Source organism: Ostrinia furnacalis, unplaced genomic scaffold, assembly GCF_004193835.3.
Source record: "Ostrinia furnacalis isolate ACB-3 unplaced genomic scaffold, ASM419383v2 OfSCF1132, whole genome shotgun sequence".
Lineage (NCBI taxonomy): Eukaryota > Metazoa > Arthropoda > Insecta > Lepidoptera > Crambidae > Ostrinia > Ostrinia furnacalis.
Window position 1 is genome coordinate 1,033,918 of NW_021131371.1, and position 16,649 is coordinate 1,050,566.

Below are 16,649 nucleotides of genomic sequence, written 5' to 3' on the forward strand. Positions count from 1 at the left end.
TATGAAAACTGTAGGTACAGTTTAGCTGACAGCAAAAATATTAGATTGAATCTAGCAGCGCTCGATTTCTCCTGTGAGAATAGGTCAGGTCATTTAATAATGTCCAACATTTTTTGAATCATCATTTCTAAGACTGCGTAAATCGTAAAGTAGTTAAGTAACATAGAGCAAGAATGCCGTTAATATTTCTCTAAGCTACTGTCCACAAACAAAATTGTGTTTTTTTTTTGTAAGTTCTAAACGCATACACCAAGCGTACAATGACCGATACGCGTAGAGTTAACTGCGCACCGGGCAGCTGTGACGTCACATCAACACTCTGAGGGCTGAGTGTGAGTTTATATCAAACGCGCTCACGCGCGAAGGATCGCAACTCAGCGATTTGTCACTTGACGCATTCCGGCGAGTTGCACAGTTAACTCGATTGAACTTTAGTACGCTCCGCGCTACCGTGGACAGTGGCGCTTACTTAAGTTGATGTTAATGAGTGCACACTGAGTCCTATTTTAATTAAATGATGCAATACACTACAGCTTGGGTCGCGACCAACGTGAGGCGATCAAGGGACCAGTTCCCAGGCTCCGTAATATCGTCGTGAACAACTTTAGAGGAATACTAGGTGTAATAGTGCCAATTGCAGTGCTGTCATGGCAACCAAAGAAGGATGTGGTAAGTTTTTGTCTTTGATTTTATTAGATGTTAGCATCACATAAAAATACATGCTTATGGTCCTTTTGATCCCACGTCTATTAGAAAAGAGTTAATACTTTAGTGCTACAGATCACAATATCACGGTAATACTATCTATACAGTATTCCAACTCGGCCATATTTTTGAAATAAATGTCAACAGTCGCGCGGTACGTCACAGTATGACAACATGCGGTAGGGCTGCCCACCTACAGTACCCAGTTTAATTACATCTGCCTACTTAGAATTTCTATCTAGTTTTGTGATTGTATTTTTTTATTTAGTTAGACAAACAAAATACTTTATGAATGGAATAGGTTAAAAATGTGTGTCGTTTTGTGATTAGTAGATTTAATTTAGTAAATAAAGACTACTTAAATAATTTCGAAACTTTAATAATCATAATGATCTGTTACTTTAATTTCGAGCGGGTGAAGTCGTGGGCAAAAGCTGGTTTGATACAATATAATTTTCTTTTCAAATCAAACTGACCGAAAATGTAAATTTGACTAGTTTTTGACCAATTTGACCGTAAATGACGGTCAGTCAAATTCAATTAGTTTTGTCATTTTTAACACTTGGCCACCGACGTCCATTCGGCACATTCGCGACACCCCCGACTTTTGCATACCGAGCGCATACCGAGATTTGAATTTCGAAAGAAAGTTCTCGTTTCGTCTGTTTATATGAAGTTACAATACTGTATGATATTATTACCGTGACAATATTGATGACCAACCTTAATTTATTCTTAAAATTTACTCATTATTACTTACACAGAAAAGACAATAAATGATTACCTTATCTTAGCTTAAAAAAAATTAGTCGCCCTTATTTTTTTAAGTAGTATAAAGGTTCTTTGATTTTTCCAGCACAATATCACGGTGCAATGCATGTGGATGTGGATGTTCTGGTTCTTCTTGATACAGCCGATAGCCGTGCCGTGCACCGCTATGATCCCCATCTTCATACTGCCCATGTGCGGAGTGATGTCTACCATGGATACGGCCAAATGCTATTTCAATGTGAGTAACGAAGCACTTATACTTACTTACTAACGAAGGACATGTCTCAAGGCGGGATGACAACTCCATAGAACGACTGGTCGTCTAAGGAAAAGTCGAAGGAACCCGATCGCGTGGCAGGTCACCAATGCGCTGGACCGACCAAGTGAAATCGGCAGTGGGAGACGGCGTATGTGACTGCACTAGACAGTGTGCCAATAGACAGAGATGGCGGGAGATCGTGCGGAGAGTTGTATCCACCTCTACAACCGATGTGAACAACGCCTCAACGTGACCACGACCGCTCTGTCAAGAGCGTAACGAATAAGAAGAAGAACGTAGCACATCCCTGCAGCGAAACTATCTTAAAGCGCGTTGCGATCCAAGAGGCATCAACTCTGTCGAGTTTACTGCGCACCTCTTTGGAATGCGACTCTCCCTCGCACTCACCCGCACATCTCGCGTTCACCCCGTTCGTACCAGTGTCTGTTTTGACAGTTTTAAACGTCAATTAATTGGTGGTGTCGAATAACCTTTTTAATCCAATTTGTATTTCAGGAAGGTGTAGCTTTATTTATGCTGGCCTCAATGCTTGTGTTGCTATGGAACAATTCGGGTTTTGATCGCCGCATAGCTCTGTGTTTCTTGACTTCCGGAGACGCTTGTCAGTTTTCTGGTAAAAGGTACGAGCTAATGATAAATTTCTTAACTATAAAATGGTAGTAAGTATAAAGTATTCACAAACGATGCTTGCATAAGTGAAGCAGCAACGTTATGCGAATTCGGAGTTCGGACGCACAGCGTTGAATAGACCTCTTTGATTGGTTTATGTGTGTCACTCCGCCTTTCAAGTATCGTCTATGCTATGATAGATTTTTGGGATCCTGTGCGTCCACGCGCACTGCGAGACCTCATAGTAATGTTTGTGAATACGGGTGTCCATTTAAATGATAAACTCCAATCTCTTTGCTACAGACTGGTGTTCAAGTGTAGTATGGCGGCATATATCCTTTCGATGTTCTCCAATCGCCTGATCGTTTCTTCTACGTTGACTCAATATATCACACCAATATTTTTGAACTTGCAGGTATTTTTTTTTTCTATTTATTATTCTTACCCGTTTAATGCAACCTTATAGCTCTTAAGTGCGTCTTCAAATTAGACGCTTAAGGTAACACTGCAGTGACGCCACTGTGCCTCGCTTTCCGCGCCACTACTAGTTTCCATACAATATCTAGAAGCGCAACAGCCGTATGTTATTATCACACTGTCACTATGGTAGTGGCGCTGCAACTGCGCATCTAAAATTGTATGAAAACGCGTCTAATTTGAAGGCGCCCTAATTAGACGTCTAGAGACGAACGTTTGTCTTCCGTTTGCAGGACCGCACACTAAAAATTGTATTACAACTGCGTTGGAATAAAAATGACAATCAATTACCAACAGCGTGCGGCCTCGCAAACGCACGACTGACGTTCTGCTCAAAACACCTATTTTGATGATGATGATGATTGAAATCTCTTTAAAAAAAGTTATTGTTTTTGTTAAATACAAAAAGGTTACTTTTTATCGCTTTTCAGTCGTCATACGGAAAATCTGGTGCTGAACCAAACTTTGACGAGATGCGGTGTATTATAAACAACGCCATTCAAACTTCGTCATCGATTGGTGGGTACAAACTATTTAATACGTTATTTCTTTTTAATTAAAAGCCATTATATTTATACCGTAGACAATTGTAAATTATGTTGAACTTTGGTTATTTGGAATAAAGACAAATTCAGTCTTTAAAGTGATTTTCAACTTTGCTTGTTTGTTTTAGGAAGTATTGCAATCTTACATTCAGCGTACGCAACACTTGTATTCAAAGCTGTGTGGTGCGAGTAAGTAGTTTCAAACTTAATAACATCATAAAAAATTATATTAATTTCAAGACTATGAAAGACGAAGGTATTTAAAAAAAAAACCCAAAAACTAGAGGTGTTTTTGCCTAAATAGGCTTTAGAAAAGATTAGATTCGTATTTTTTATGTTCTTTCATAATTAAATAATAACAGTGCTACAGCAATTTGAAACGGCGTGTTCCGTAACTCACGCCTATGTAGATTTTTTCTATATACTGTAATTAGTCGATTATGAAAAAAATTAAAAAATACGTGTCTAATATTTTAATACCCAGTCATCATCCCAATTAAAGAATAACAATATCCCCAATTTCTTTTCTAGTGCTTCACCTGAAGCTGGAAAGGAGTACCCGGACGTTTTCAACTATTTGCAGTACTCTGCCTACGCATTCCCTGTTTCTGTTGTAATGTTTATGTTCAACGTCTGCTATCACATGTTACTCGTCAACATGTAAGTTCAACATCAACGAAAGGCGCAGCGTGTGACATCCACCCACAAGGTGGACAGACGACCTCTAAAGGTAGCAGAAGGCGCTGGGTGTAGGCCCCTGCCAATCGATTAGGCTAGAAATCAATAAATAAATAATAAATAAATATCCTTAGACATTTTACACTGCGCTTCTAGTCCCAAACTAAGCAAAGCTTGTACTATGGGTACTAGACAACGGATATAAACATACTTAAATACTTTTTTTTTTTGTAAATACATACTTATTATACATAGAAAACACCCAGTCCAATACAAACAAATATGTTCATGCACACAAATGTTTGTACTGTGCGGGAATCGAACCCGCTACCTCCGGAATAGTAGTCCATTTCGAACCACTACACCAAACGGCCGACAATGGGGGAAGCCTATGTTCAGCAGTGAACAATCTGTGGCTTAAATGATGATGATAAAAACAAAGTTTTGAATGTTGGCCCTCGGCCTTTTGATCTCATGAAGGGTGTGGTTCATCAGCAAAAGAACAAATTGTAATTCTAAATTCACTTCGGTGTTTTTTGCAGTACTTACTTTGCTCAGTAAAGAGATTTTGAATTAACTGTCACAAATTTTACTTTGTCTAGGCCATACGCCCTTTGCTTGCACATAAAATAAAGGAATCAAAATATTGATTGTAATAATGTTCTTTACCTTTTTAGTTTTGTCCGAAAACCCATGTCTGCTGGAACTATGAATGAAGTACGCACAAATATAATGAAGCTGAAGGATAGTGTTCCAAAAAGGGTGACTTTACATGAAAAGGTAAGTGTTTTTATAGACGAGCGGCTCATAGCCGACGGCAGTGGCAACGGCAGCCGTCGCCACGTCAACGACAGCAAAAAAAATAATCAAAAAAGTTGTAGCTGTCTCTTTGTACAGGGTGCAACAAGCTACAACTGCAGCTAACGCCTCCTGTCGGCGGCAGTTGTCGGCGTGACGACGGCTGCCGTCGACGAGTCGACAGTTGCCGTCAAAAAATGGCGACAGCTGCCGTTGCCACTGCCATCGGCTATGCCACTCGTGTATAAGAAGCCTAAGTCGTACAGACGACAGCACATCAGACCATACTTGTTGTTGCAATATCGCCCCTATTACAATGTAAAATAAAAATGGGTATTTGCCACCACTCCCCAATAATTCTAAAGCACAACTTTTTAAAAAGGCACTTCATTCTGGTCTTAAAAACTTAATTAATTTTAAATTACCTGTAATTACTTAACATTTTTGATTGCATCCTAATTGAAAAAGGTAGTTTAATCGAGTTGAACAAATTGTGACGTCCGTGGCTAGTAAGTATTGCCATACAAAATCTATAGGAGAGTATCGTTTTGACAGTTTTAAAAAGTACGTCAATGAGGGTTTTCGCGAATGAAAGATCCGCTAGATGGCGGGACGTGGATGTGGGGTCTGACTACTGCGTGATTGGTGGATTTTGACATATCTGTCAATGTCATGTCAAAATTAACCAATCATGCAGCATTTGGACCTCGCGTCTACGTATTGCCATCTGGCGGATTTTTCATTCGCGAAAACCCTCATTGATTGGTGGTGGCAAATGCCCTATCGATGGCTCCTACGTATAAAGGCGAAACTGCCGCTTACGCCTTTTTCCAATTATTTAAGCAATGATTTCATTTTGCTCTAATCTATAACGTCAGTAAGAAAAAAAAAATTTTTTTCCATTAGATACAAAATAAAATTTTAGGCAAATAGGCGTATGTGCAAAACTACGCCACGTATAAAGCCCAATCATACGATTCGTCAATCTATACGAGTAGTTGCTTACATAAATATATATTTTTTATAATCCAAATCTTAAATAAAGCCATGAAAATATTTAGCAAATTGTTTTATTTATAAATTATGACATATTATATAGTTATTTAATTTTTAGCGTTAAGAGTCGCATCTCAAACTAATTTGAAAATTATAAATAACTTGAAAAAATCGAACTGCCTAAGGCATCGTGGGTTCAATTCCCGCCTTAGGCAGTTCGATTTTTTCAAGTTATTTATATTTTTTAAAAATATGACACATTATGTTAAAAGACCTAACTAAATCTCGAGCACAGTATATGGGCGTATTTGCGTTAAAACGTAATAACGATACATTAAACAACTTTTTCCAACTGATTTATTATTGATATAGCACATGATAACAATTAAAATAATTACATGCATAAATAAAGAGAGTAATCGCTTAAAATATTATATTTATGTTGTCATTTAAGTCTCTTTACGTTGAACAATATACATGAAATTATAGAAATGTGACGACGTAAAAGGGCAATGCGTAAAATCTCAAAATATATAAGAAAAATATAAAAATTGATAACAGCAGTAGCAAAAGCATTACATGTTAAGGCTAAATGTGAAATTTCATTAAATTCGTTTTAGTAGGTCAGAAGATATGACCCAAAAATATGGTTCTGGCCACTAAAATGGCTCTCCTGTAAAATTTACTTTTTTCACTTACGCCAGTATACGTAGGAGCCATCGCTATTGCATGGCTTTGCACACACTTGGCCATTTATTACTATGAATATTGCTTGCAGCTGACCGTGTTCTTCTCTCTATTCTCATTGTTAATCCTTTTCGTGCGATGGAATAAATACCAAGATCCAGGATGGGCTCAATACAATCTGCAAGCTGGTGCTGAAAAAGTACCTTTGTAAGTTTTTTATTTAAAATTATGGACTTTTGATGATTTAGTTTACCTAAATTTTGATAGTACATTATGTAGCCTTATTGGGAAACGTATTTTCCGTATAATCTGTATAGATACATTCCGATTTGTGTGGTTATCCACCAAGACGGATATTTCGTAAAATATGCTCCATATTTCGTTATTTGCACATCTCTCCGATCGGATTCGTTTTTGTTCATTGTTTTTTTCTTAATTTCAGTGTCAAAGATGCATGTGTAGCTGCTATATTTGTTGTGGCCTTGCACATTTTGCCAAAAAGCTTTAATTTTTGGCAGTTCGTTAGTGTGGATAGTAAGTAAATTGAAATCTAAGTAAAAGCATACTTATCTGATCTTATAAATAATTATGACTGAGATGTCTCAAGTATCACAGTAATATTTGTGTAACTTATTACGATAAATTTTGTATTTTTTTAGAAAAAAGCGAATTGAAAGATCTGAAACCTGAATCTGCGATTCTTTGGTGGAGATTTGTTGACAAGAACATTAACTATGGATACTTTTTCATATGCGGTAAGTTCTAATAAAACTCACATACATAGTACATAATTTTGAAGGACACTGGATGCTTTCTGTGGTTTTGGTCAATATTTACAACTCGATGGAGTTAACTGCGCACCTCGCTGGAATGCGTCATCCACTAAGGCCCAGAACAGACGGTGAGACCAACTGCAACGAAACTGCAACTACTCGCGTCATGTGTGGTCTCTCAACGGACGCTATGTAAGAAACTTAGATGCAACTCAAAAGTAACTAGCAGTTGCAGTTTCGTTGCAGTTGCGTTTCACCGTCTGTTCTGGGCCATACCCGCACACTTCCCCGCGTTTGCCTTGTCCGTATCAGATCGTATCACGGCTGCCAGGTGCGCAGTTAACGTTGATTGTTTTTAATAAAATTTTAAACATGACTATTTCATTATTGGGTGTTCCGTAAATGAAACTTAAAGCATAGGTTTAGTTCTTATTTTAGTCTAGTTTAGTTATTTAAGTAGGTACCATTCTTTCAGGAGCGGCTATAGCCATAAATAAGTCGGCCAGGGACAGCGGCCTTGGTAAAATTTTGGCAGAAAACTTTGGCAAAGATTTTACGTCACCAAGCTGGTGTGTGGGACTGTTTTTAGTTTGCCTTATTACTTGTATATTGGCAAACTTTATGACTGGATGCGCTGCTCTTGTGTGCATTTTACCATTTGTAATTAATATGGTATGTACATAATATAAACCTGCTGTAGTAGTAAACATGACGGACTAAAAAAATTTTTTTAGGAAACTAGCCTATTATCTACCCAATACCCCAGAATCTAAATGGGTGGCAGTAATTTTAGTATAATTCTAATTTTAATTCTTTCAGAGCGTGAGTCCAGCACCAGTCCCATGGCAGGGCAAACTATATTTAGCGGCATTGGGTGTAGGAGTGGGCTCGTCACTAGGCTTTATGTTGCCTTTTCTGTATACACCTGCGTATTTTTGTCACTATACAGGAAAAGTACCAGTTTTAAAAATGGTGAGTTATTTGTATTGTTCGTTCATGCTGTATGATACTTAAGCCATGTATTCATTAGGCAACATTTGTTGATAAACACTGTTTATAAACTGTTCATAAACATTGTTTATAAACTGTTCATAAACAATGTTTCATAATGTTTCATCATCTCTGTAAACAGTTTATAAACAGTCCATAAATATAGGTGATGAAACATTGTTTACGATACCATGTTGCCGTGCTCCCCGCTATGAGTGGAGAGCAAGTGTGGACGGCCAAGTTTCAGAAACATGTGTTTATGGTAAACATGTTTCACACTAGTCATAAACAGTTTACGGGACTATTCCCACCTCTCGTTCCCACCACTGCAACTCCTGTGTAGCCAGGATCTACAGCTTGACCGCCACAAAAACCCAACCAATGAAGGTCAAGTTTGTCCCGGGGGAAAGTTAAACTGTCATTGGACCCGCAACGAAATTAATCAGAAGAACATAGGAGGAGTTCGAAATTAAGGTTCGACTTCCCTCCATTGCAAAGCGGATGACAGGTGACAAACAAAGGTTTAAACCTTTAAGAAAAAGATTATGCACCACGGACAATAAATTAAATTAAGGGGGCCTATCTTATGAGCAATTAGCAACTACCTGCCAATAATATTTTTCACAAAATCGCTTAAAAGCACGGAAATTTTTCCTTGTCGCGACAAGATCGGTGTAATAAATTGCGGAAACAGATGTATGTTGTATTGAATTAAGCATTATATCACGTTCATGTTTCCAAAGATCACACTCCCACAAGATATGATGGGCAGACTGCTCATGACTGACATCATCAGTGGAACACTCGCAAAAAGGAGACGGAACTAGTTTGAATTCGTGAAGTTTATGTTTAAAGTTGCCATGTCCCGTGAGGAACTGCGACGAGCAATGGTCGATTTCTAACCATCGCCTAGTTAGACGTTCGCGTACATTCGGGAAGAATTTATATAAGTGACGTCCTTTGACTGACGTATCCCATCTTTTTTGCCATTCATTNATCTTATGAGCAATTAGCAACTACCTGCCAATAATATTTTTCACAAAATCGCTTAAAAGCACGGAAATTTTTCCTTGTCGCGACAAGATCGGTGTAATAAATTGCGGAAACAGATGTATGGTGTATTGAAACATACAACATATTTTAACCTGTCATAAACAGTTTATAGATGACCCACGCTGAACTGTCCCACCAAACTCAATGACAGGGGGGCGCTACCATCGTTCAACTGTATGGTTTCCAACATGGCAAAAATCGGAACCAGCGATCCGGTATAGACGGTGGCGCCCCGCTGTCAATGTCATGCACAGGACAGTTCAGTATTTTGGAACTATATCAACAAATGTTGCCTAATGAATACATGGCTTTAGTCTGCGGGCACGAAACTGGCGACAGCCGAGCGATGGCGGGGCGATGCGACGGTGGAGCGGCGACGATGAGATGTAGTATTGCGATCGCCCCGCTCCGCCGCCGTCCATTTCGTGCGCGTCATCATTTAGACTAGGCGCAGACCACCGATTTTTAATTGGCCGATAGTTGGGCCCGATTTTAATTTGTATGAAGAATCGGCCAAATCGAATCTGCGTAATGTGCGCACTTCCATACATGCCCATACTGATCAACAGCCCGACTAAACTATCGGCCGATGAAAAATCGATGGTCTGCGCCTAGGCTTACACTATTTTGTTGTATGCATTTTTCTTACCACAAAATTGGTGTATAATTTCTGTACCCCCAGTGAAAAGGGATCTAACTCGACTTAGATCAAAATTGACTTTATAACATAATGTGAATCTCTGAAAAATTTGCTATTTTTGTATCTAATCGGTATGTTTCTACGACGTATAGAAAAGAAAATAATGTTGTGCCAAATGATACAAGTAAGGCTTTGTGAACCAATTTTGAGTTTTCTTTCGTGTATATTGATACATGTCTACTTTTAACAAAGTGTACCGGAGGCTTCTTTCAATTTTTTATTGTGTCAAGAGGTATGACTCGTGTTACTACTTTTTACACGATTGAAGTTGTTCAGATTGAATTTGTGATTAACAATATAAGATGACTCATATTAATATACACAAAAAAAACTATGTATTGTTGGTTGGTGAAAAAGAATGTAACTTAATTTATATCACAAAAAGTAAAAAACAAAAGGTTATTTTTTTTGTGTATAATGATTCAATTAGACTAATACCATTAACCACAAAAGTTTCGTACATGTGTAAAATGTTATAAGTTACTTAGATCAGAAACATTTGAAAATCGCAACTAATAATTTGGTTAATTATTTGGTGTAAAATGATATAACTTAGCCCAAACGTCAGATTAAAGGAAAAAATAATGTCGTAGTTTATAAATCAAAGAACTTTAGTTAATAGTTTTAATAAATAATGGTGAACATCTACTAGTAAAACATATAATTGAATTCAAAGTGCCTAACGTTGTCAATAAAAGTACTTAATAAGTGCATTATAGAATTTACAAGAGCTCCAACTACCAGAACTCTTTATAAACAAAACTCATCACCTTTGACAACAAATTGAACTGGGCGAGTCATGTCGAGAACAAAATAAAAATGGCCTGTATAGCATTCCATCAGTGCAAGAGACTCATTGGTAGTAGATGAGGTCTCAACCCAAAGATAACACTTTGGCTGTACACGTCGGTTATATGGCCCTCTTACACATATTATTATGGATCACTTGTATGGTGGCATAGAACACAACTATCCACAGCAAGATCAAAACTCCAAAGCCTGCAACGCATAGTAAGCATAGCGGCCACTAGTTGTATGAGAACCACTCCATCGACATCACTTGAGTACCTTCTGAATCTTAGATCTTTAGACCTCTTCATTCAGGAGGAAGCGCAAGCAGCCGCTTTAAGACTTAAAGGTCAAGGACATATAAGAAGCAAAACAAGGAGACAGGACAATCCACGATCCTGCACAAAACCCTAATAAAAGAAATACCTCTCACCGAGGCACCCATCGACAGAATTCCCTGTGTTCAAATCTTCGACTGAAGATTATAATATCCAGCTTACAGCGGAAACGCAAGATTGCTCTGGAATCAATGAACTTAGTATATACACTAATGGCTCCAAAACCCAAAAAGGTACAGGAGCTGGTGTCTTCTCGAATTACCTAAATATACTAAGAATATCTACAACACTAGATAAACACAATACAATTTTCCAAGCAGAATGCAATCAGAGCAGCACAGGCGATTGCAACCATAGACATCCGAGGTCTGAATATAAAAATAATCTCAGATAGTGCAAGCAATACAAAGCAACTTAATATACTACATTATAATACTTATATTGGAATGCCATGACGCGCTCCTAAGTCATTGCAGACGCAAATGGCGTTACCCTGCACTCCTGAAGTAGATCAAAGGGCACAGTAACTCCTTGGGCAACGACGCAGCAGACGGTATTTGGTCCGGAACAATTACCTATAATGCCGATACCATAAGCACAGATCAAGACCTGGCTGCGCTCCAAAATAGAAAAATAATACCACACAGAATGGAAAGATTGTAAAAGATGCAGGCAAACAAAAGATGCAGTTGTGGATATATCGAAAAAGTTCTCCCGCAGCCTCATAAGGCTAAACAGGGACAACATCCACAAGGTCCTAAGTGTAATAACAGGTATGTTAAACAAACACCTACACAATATAGCTGTTACAGACAGCCTACTGTGTAGAATATGCATGGAGGCAGAAGAAAAACCGCAGCACGTGCACAAGTAGTGCACAAGCGTAGCAGATCAACAGGCTCAAATTCTCCAATCACCAGGGTCGCTGCAGAAGGCCTGTAGCGACCTAGATAGGCTGCTGCTACTTGGGGGGATCTGAAGCGATTGGAATAGGAAGATAAATTACAAATAGCACACAATGGTCTAATCAAGAGGCTAAGTGCAATATTCGATTGCCCTGAGAAACTATCTACTATTAGAGGCCACTTCCCACTTCTGAACTATTAGAGGCCGGTAGATCTATTCTCATAAATAAAACACTGGATACTTAACTTTCACATTATATTGCCTTATTTTAGATACAATTAATTACTTAGCACAAAAGCGCGCGGAGTCGTCTCCGCGCGTCCCTCTATTCTGACGTTTGATTCTCGTGTGACATTGACGTATATTGTCAATGTCACTATGACAGCAACTCATTGGCCACAACTATACCGTTATTTTAACGTTTTAGATTTTTCATAATTAACACTACGAAAGTCCTTATGAATGGATACTATGTATAAAGTAAATAATTATGTAAATGGCATGTCTTGCTGCACTTTATCTGCTTAGCTCACAAGTATAACATGTCTTGTTAATTCATGTCTCTATTGATTTAAGAAGATTCCCGCCCTAGGCAGTTCGATTTTTTCAAGTTATTTATGATTTAAGAAGAGTCTGACAAGGGTGGCTAAATTTCTTGCGCTGCTTCTTCTCAGCACTGGTCCATTTATGTCCCAAAATTATTGTAGGGTTCAAGTAATACTAGGACGTGTTAAAGGGCTGTTTAAAAGCCTCTTTGTTGAAAACAAAAGCATTATTATCCTTCTGTAGCCAAAAGGCAATCAATATACCTTGACATCACCATCTCTGGTCCAGGGTTTGATTCCTAAAAGGGTAATTGTAGAAAACAAACTTTTCTCTGTCTCCTGTCTAATTAGTTCATGTGAAACCATTGTCATTTCTGGTCTTTACTACACAATTGCTTCAGCTATACTTACTTTATAATAGGAGATAATGTATGTGATTTAGGCCGATATCATTCATGGTATATGGTGTAATAATGAATAAAATAGTAGTTTCAGATCAGAATAAACATTTAAGGAGTAAATAATTAGAATTCAGTCTCAAATTCTAGCCTTATTCCTTTACAGTCGCCACTTATATCACTTTACACATAATTATTAGGATACTTAGATCGCTATTATGTTAGTTAGATCAGTTTACACATTTTTTTTCTCTCCACAAAATTGGTGTATATTAATATAAGTAACAATTTTTGGAAGATTTACCCTAAATAACCTGAAATAATGATTCCTCATAGTGTAATTACTTATGTTTGTTTTACAACTTTTTCTAAAATTGAAGAAACAAAAAATTATCAACAGAAATGGTGGAAAATGTATCACTTTACACTTGTTAGCGTGTGGTTAATTCAGTGTGGTGTAAAATGATTTATATCTCATTACATCACTTTACACGAATGTAAAGTTGTCGTGCATGGTGATATAACTAGGTTTTTATTTAATTACGAAAGACCACAAGCTATATTTCCCAAACTGGCACACTGCCTAATTATATCTAACATTACCTTTCACCTAAAAAATATTTCACCAAGTTATCTCTAATAGCGACGAAGCAGGATTTTTTTTAACTTCAAATGCGATTTCCCAAAAATCACCATTTTCGACTTAACTCCCTTTTCACTGGGGGTACAGATTTGATATAAGTGTAAATTTTTAGATGATTTACCCTAAATAACCTGAAAATTAAATAATGATTCCTTATCACTGGTGGTACAAATTAACTTCGAAACTTTCTTTGGACTAGTTACGGCTGATTTTTCAATCGTCAGATATCTTTTAACTGCAGAATAAACTTATCATTTTCAACTTTCGTTGTCGTAAAGTTGTATGCTTAATTAATAACCTCTTGTCTCTGGAACACAGGCGTGTTGTCCTGGACATGGCTTTGTTGACCAATGTAGTAATAGCAGGATTGACTGCGTGGACTTGGTCTCGAACCTTTAGTAGCATAATGATGATTTCTCAAAAGGTGGACTTCTCAAAATGGGGATATCTCATAAATAATGTGGAGTTCGCAAAATGGGGATTTGTCAAAATGCGGAGTAAGCTAAATGGGCACGTGTACACTTTGCCAACAAAAGCACCAAAAGTTATATATTACGTTGAAGTAATGTTTAATCCTCCTTTTGTTGAAGTCGGTCAATTTACATAAACATACTTACTTGTATCTAAATGTGTGGCATCTGGAAATCTAGTAGAGCGGGAACTCCTCCTAACAGGTAGGTATAATAATAACTAAGGAGATTCCAAATGCCCTGTGTCTAAGTTAAATGAAAATTAAATTAAATAAATTGGAGTATTTCATTTTACATAAACAAATTAATGGTATAGTACATAATTATGTAAGTAAATAGGAAGAAAAATATAAATAAAATTTTAACTTTTAGGTACTTTATTACTAAAAAACCTCGTTCGAACGTCTCTTAAAACTTTCGAGAAAGCACTTGTTACCGTCCGCTACCCCCGTGTACCACGCTACACCACCGAGCACATGCGGACTCCGCCTCGGGAGAGCCAGGGGACTGACCGACAGCTCGTCCGCGTAATATTACCATTTTCCTGAAACTGTCAGTGTGCCAAACTTATTCTTCAGTTATAAGCTATCCGACGATTGAAAAGTCAGTCCTTAGTAGGTGAACATTGAAGTCACCGCCCGTAGCCCAAGCCGGGAGAGAGTTTACTTTTAATGAAGTTTTCACTTAATATCTCCTATTAAGTAGGCCCATTCTATCACTGCAAGAAAGAATGACATAGGAGTCCAACACTTAGGGCTATATTTTACCAGGAGGCTTATTCGGTTTAGGACAGATTCTGTTTAGGACAGATTCGGTTTACGACAGATTATCTTTATGACAGATTCGTTTTAAGACAGAAATACAATTGAGTACATAATTCAAAAGACAGATTATTAAAAAAAAAGTTTATTTAGCTAACTAGTTTAAAACAAAAACAAAGTTAAAATATTAATTGCATCTTATACTTTGCACAATAGTTTGAAATATTTTTTCAAATCGGTCCAGTAGCTTTGATGCTTATTCAATGCAAACAAATAAATCTTTCCTCTTTATAATATTAGTGTAGATGTAGATTATAATATAATCCTACTTTCTACTAATATTATAAAGGCGAAAGTTTGGATGTCTGGATGTCATGATTTTCTGGATGTTTGCTACTCTTTCACGCAAAAACTACTGAACGGATTTTGTGACAAATTAATTTCAATAAATAAATAAGACGTCTAAAAAGCGCCATCTATCGTCATTGGTTAAAATCTACAGCAAAATCAAAATAAAAAATATTTAATTCAATTTAGACCACAGGTGGCACTTATGAACGTCAAAATATCTACACTAATATTGTAAAGAGGAAAACTTTGTTTGTTTGGTTGTAATGAATAGGCTCAAAAACTACTGGACCGTTTTTAAAAATTCTTTCACCATTCGAAAGCTACATTATTCACGAGTAACATAGGCTAAATATTATTTTGGAAAAAAATTGGGTTCCGTAAAATATGTAGTACACGCGCGCAAAGCCGCGGGCCGAAAGCAAGTAGTAAATAAAAAAAAGCGCTGGACAAACTACTGTTTTTGACATTCGTAAATATTCATGCCGTGAAACGCCATCATCTATCAACATGAAACGAATTGGTTAACTCTATTCATGAGACGTTGCGTTGGTTAAAAAAACATTTTATTCTTGACTGTACAAAATCCGTCATAAAACGAATCTGTCATAAAGAGAATCTGTCGTAAACCTAATCTGTCCTAAACAGAATCTGTCCTTAACCGAATAAAGGTACCAGGACACCATGGCAGCGCAACCAGTCGCCCGCTACCAACAAAACGTATACCGCTCTATAGAGAGTTACTCACCTGGTGTCCGTTTGGTTGCGCAAAGCTGTATACATTTTGTTGGTAGCGGCGACTGGTTGCGCTGCCATGGTGTCTCGGTGAAATATAGCCCCTAGGTTATCTGCATTGTATGCACAGATGTTCAGAAGTTTTTTTTGTTCGCAGATAAAATATTCATTTTTAAGTGTCTGGGGGTGTTGTGGAATATTGTGGTTTTCCCTGTGTTATTGGGCTCCATACCTGTGGGATCCAAATGACAATGGCATATTGCCAGTCGCCGCACCAGCCTCCGGAACCACCACGACGACCACCGAAGATGCGGGAACTTAAATTTGAATTAGGGATATAGTTCCAAAATACTGGACTGTCCTGTCGATGACATTGACAGTGGGGCGCCACCGTCAATACCGAATCGCTGGTTCAGATTTTTGTCATGTTGCAAACCATATAGTTGAACGATGGTAGCGCCCCCCTGTCATTGAGTTTGGTGGGACAGTTCAGCGTGGGTCATCTATAACTCAAATTTAAGTTATTTTCGTCTAATAAAAAAAATTGACATTTCATCTGATTTTAATTTTTTTATCTTTATTCTCGGAATGTTATGTTGACAGAACAATTTTCTTTCTGACGATACCCCTGTGGTATAGTTCCAAAATACTGGA

At 37.6% G+C, this 16,649-nt stretch overlaps 1 protein-coding gene across 1 annotated transcript in view; it reads left to right on the forward strand.

The window, feature by feature from the left end:
* Positions 1 to 16,317, forward strand: part of LOC114351368 (tonoplast dicarboxylate transporter) — a 31,445-nt gene extending 15,128 nt beyond the window's left edge. The window contains exons 3-16 of the mRNA XM_028302552.1: positions 534 to 669; positions 1,562 to 1,714; positions 2,252 to 2,376; positions 2,669 to 2,780; positions 3,274 to 3,361; positions 3,516 to 3,576; positions 3,919 to 4,047; positions 4,743 to 4,845; positions 6,638 to 6,753; positions 6,989 to 7,080; positions 7,206 to 7,301; positions 7,795 to 7,991; positions 8,139 to 8,291; positions 16,153 to 16,317. Of these exons, the coding sequence (XP_028158353.1) occupies positions 534 to 669; positions 1,562 to 1,714; positions 2,252 to 2,376; positions 2,669 to 2,780; positions 3,274 to 3,361; positions 3,516 to 3,576; positions 3,919 to 4,047; positions 4,743 to 4,845; positions 6,638 to 6,753; positions 6,989 to 7,080; positions 7,206 to 7,301; positions 7,795 to 7,991; positions 8,139 to 8,291; positions 16,153 to 16,317 (1,726 nt within the window). The remainder of the gene's footprint in view (positions 1 to 533; positions 670 to 1,561; positions 1,715 to 2,251; positions 2,377 to 2,668; positions 2,781 to 3,273; positions 3,362 to 3,515; positions 3,577 to 3,918; positions 4,048 to 4,742; positions 4,846 to 6,637; positions 6,754 to 6,988; positions 7,081 to 7,205; positions 7,302 to 7,794; positions 7,992 to 8,138; positions 8,292 to 16,152) is intronic.
* The last annotated feature ends 332 nt before the right edge of the window (positions 16,318 to 16,649 follow it).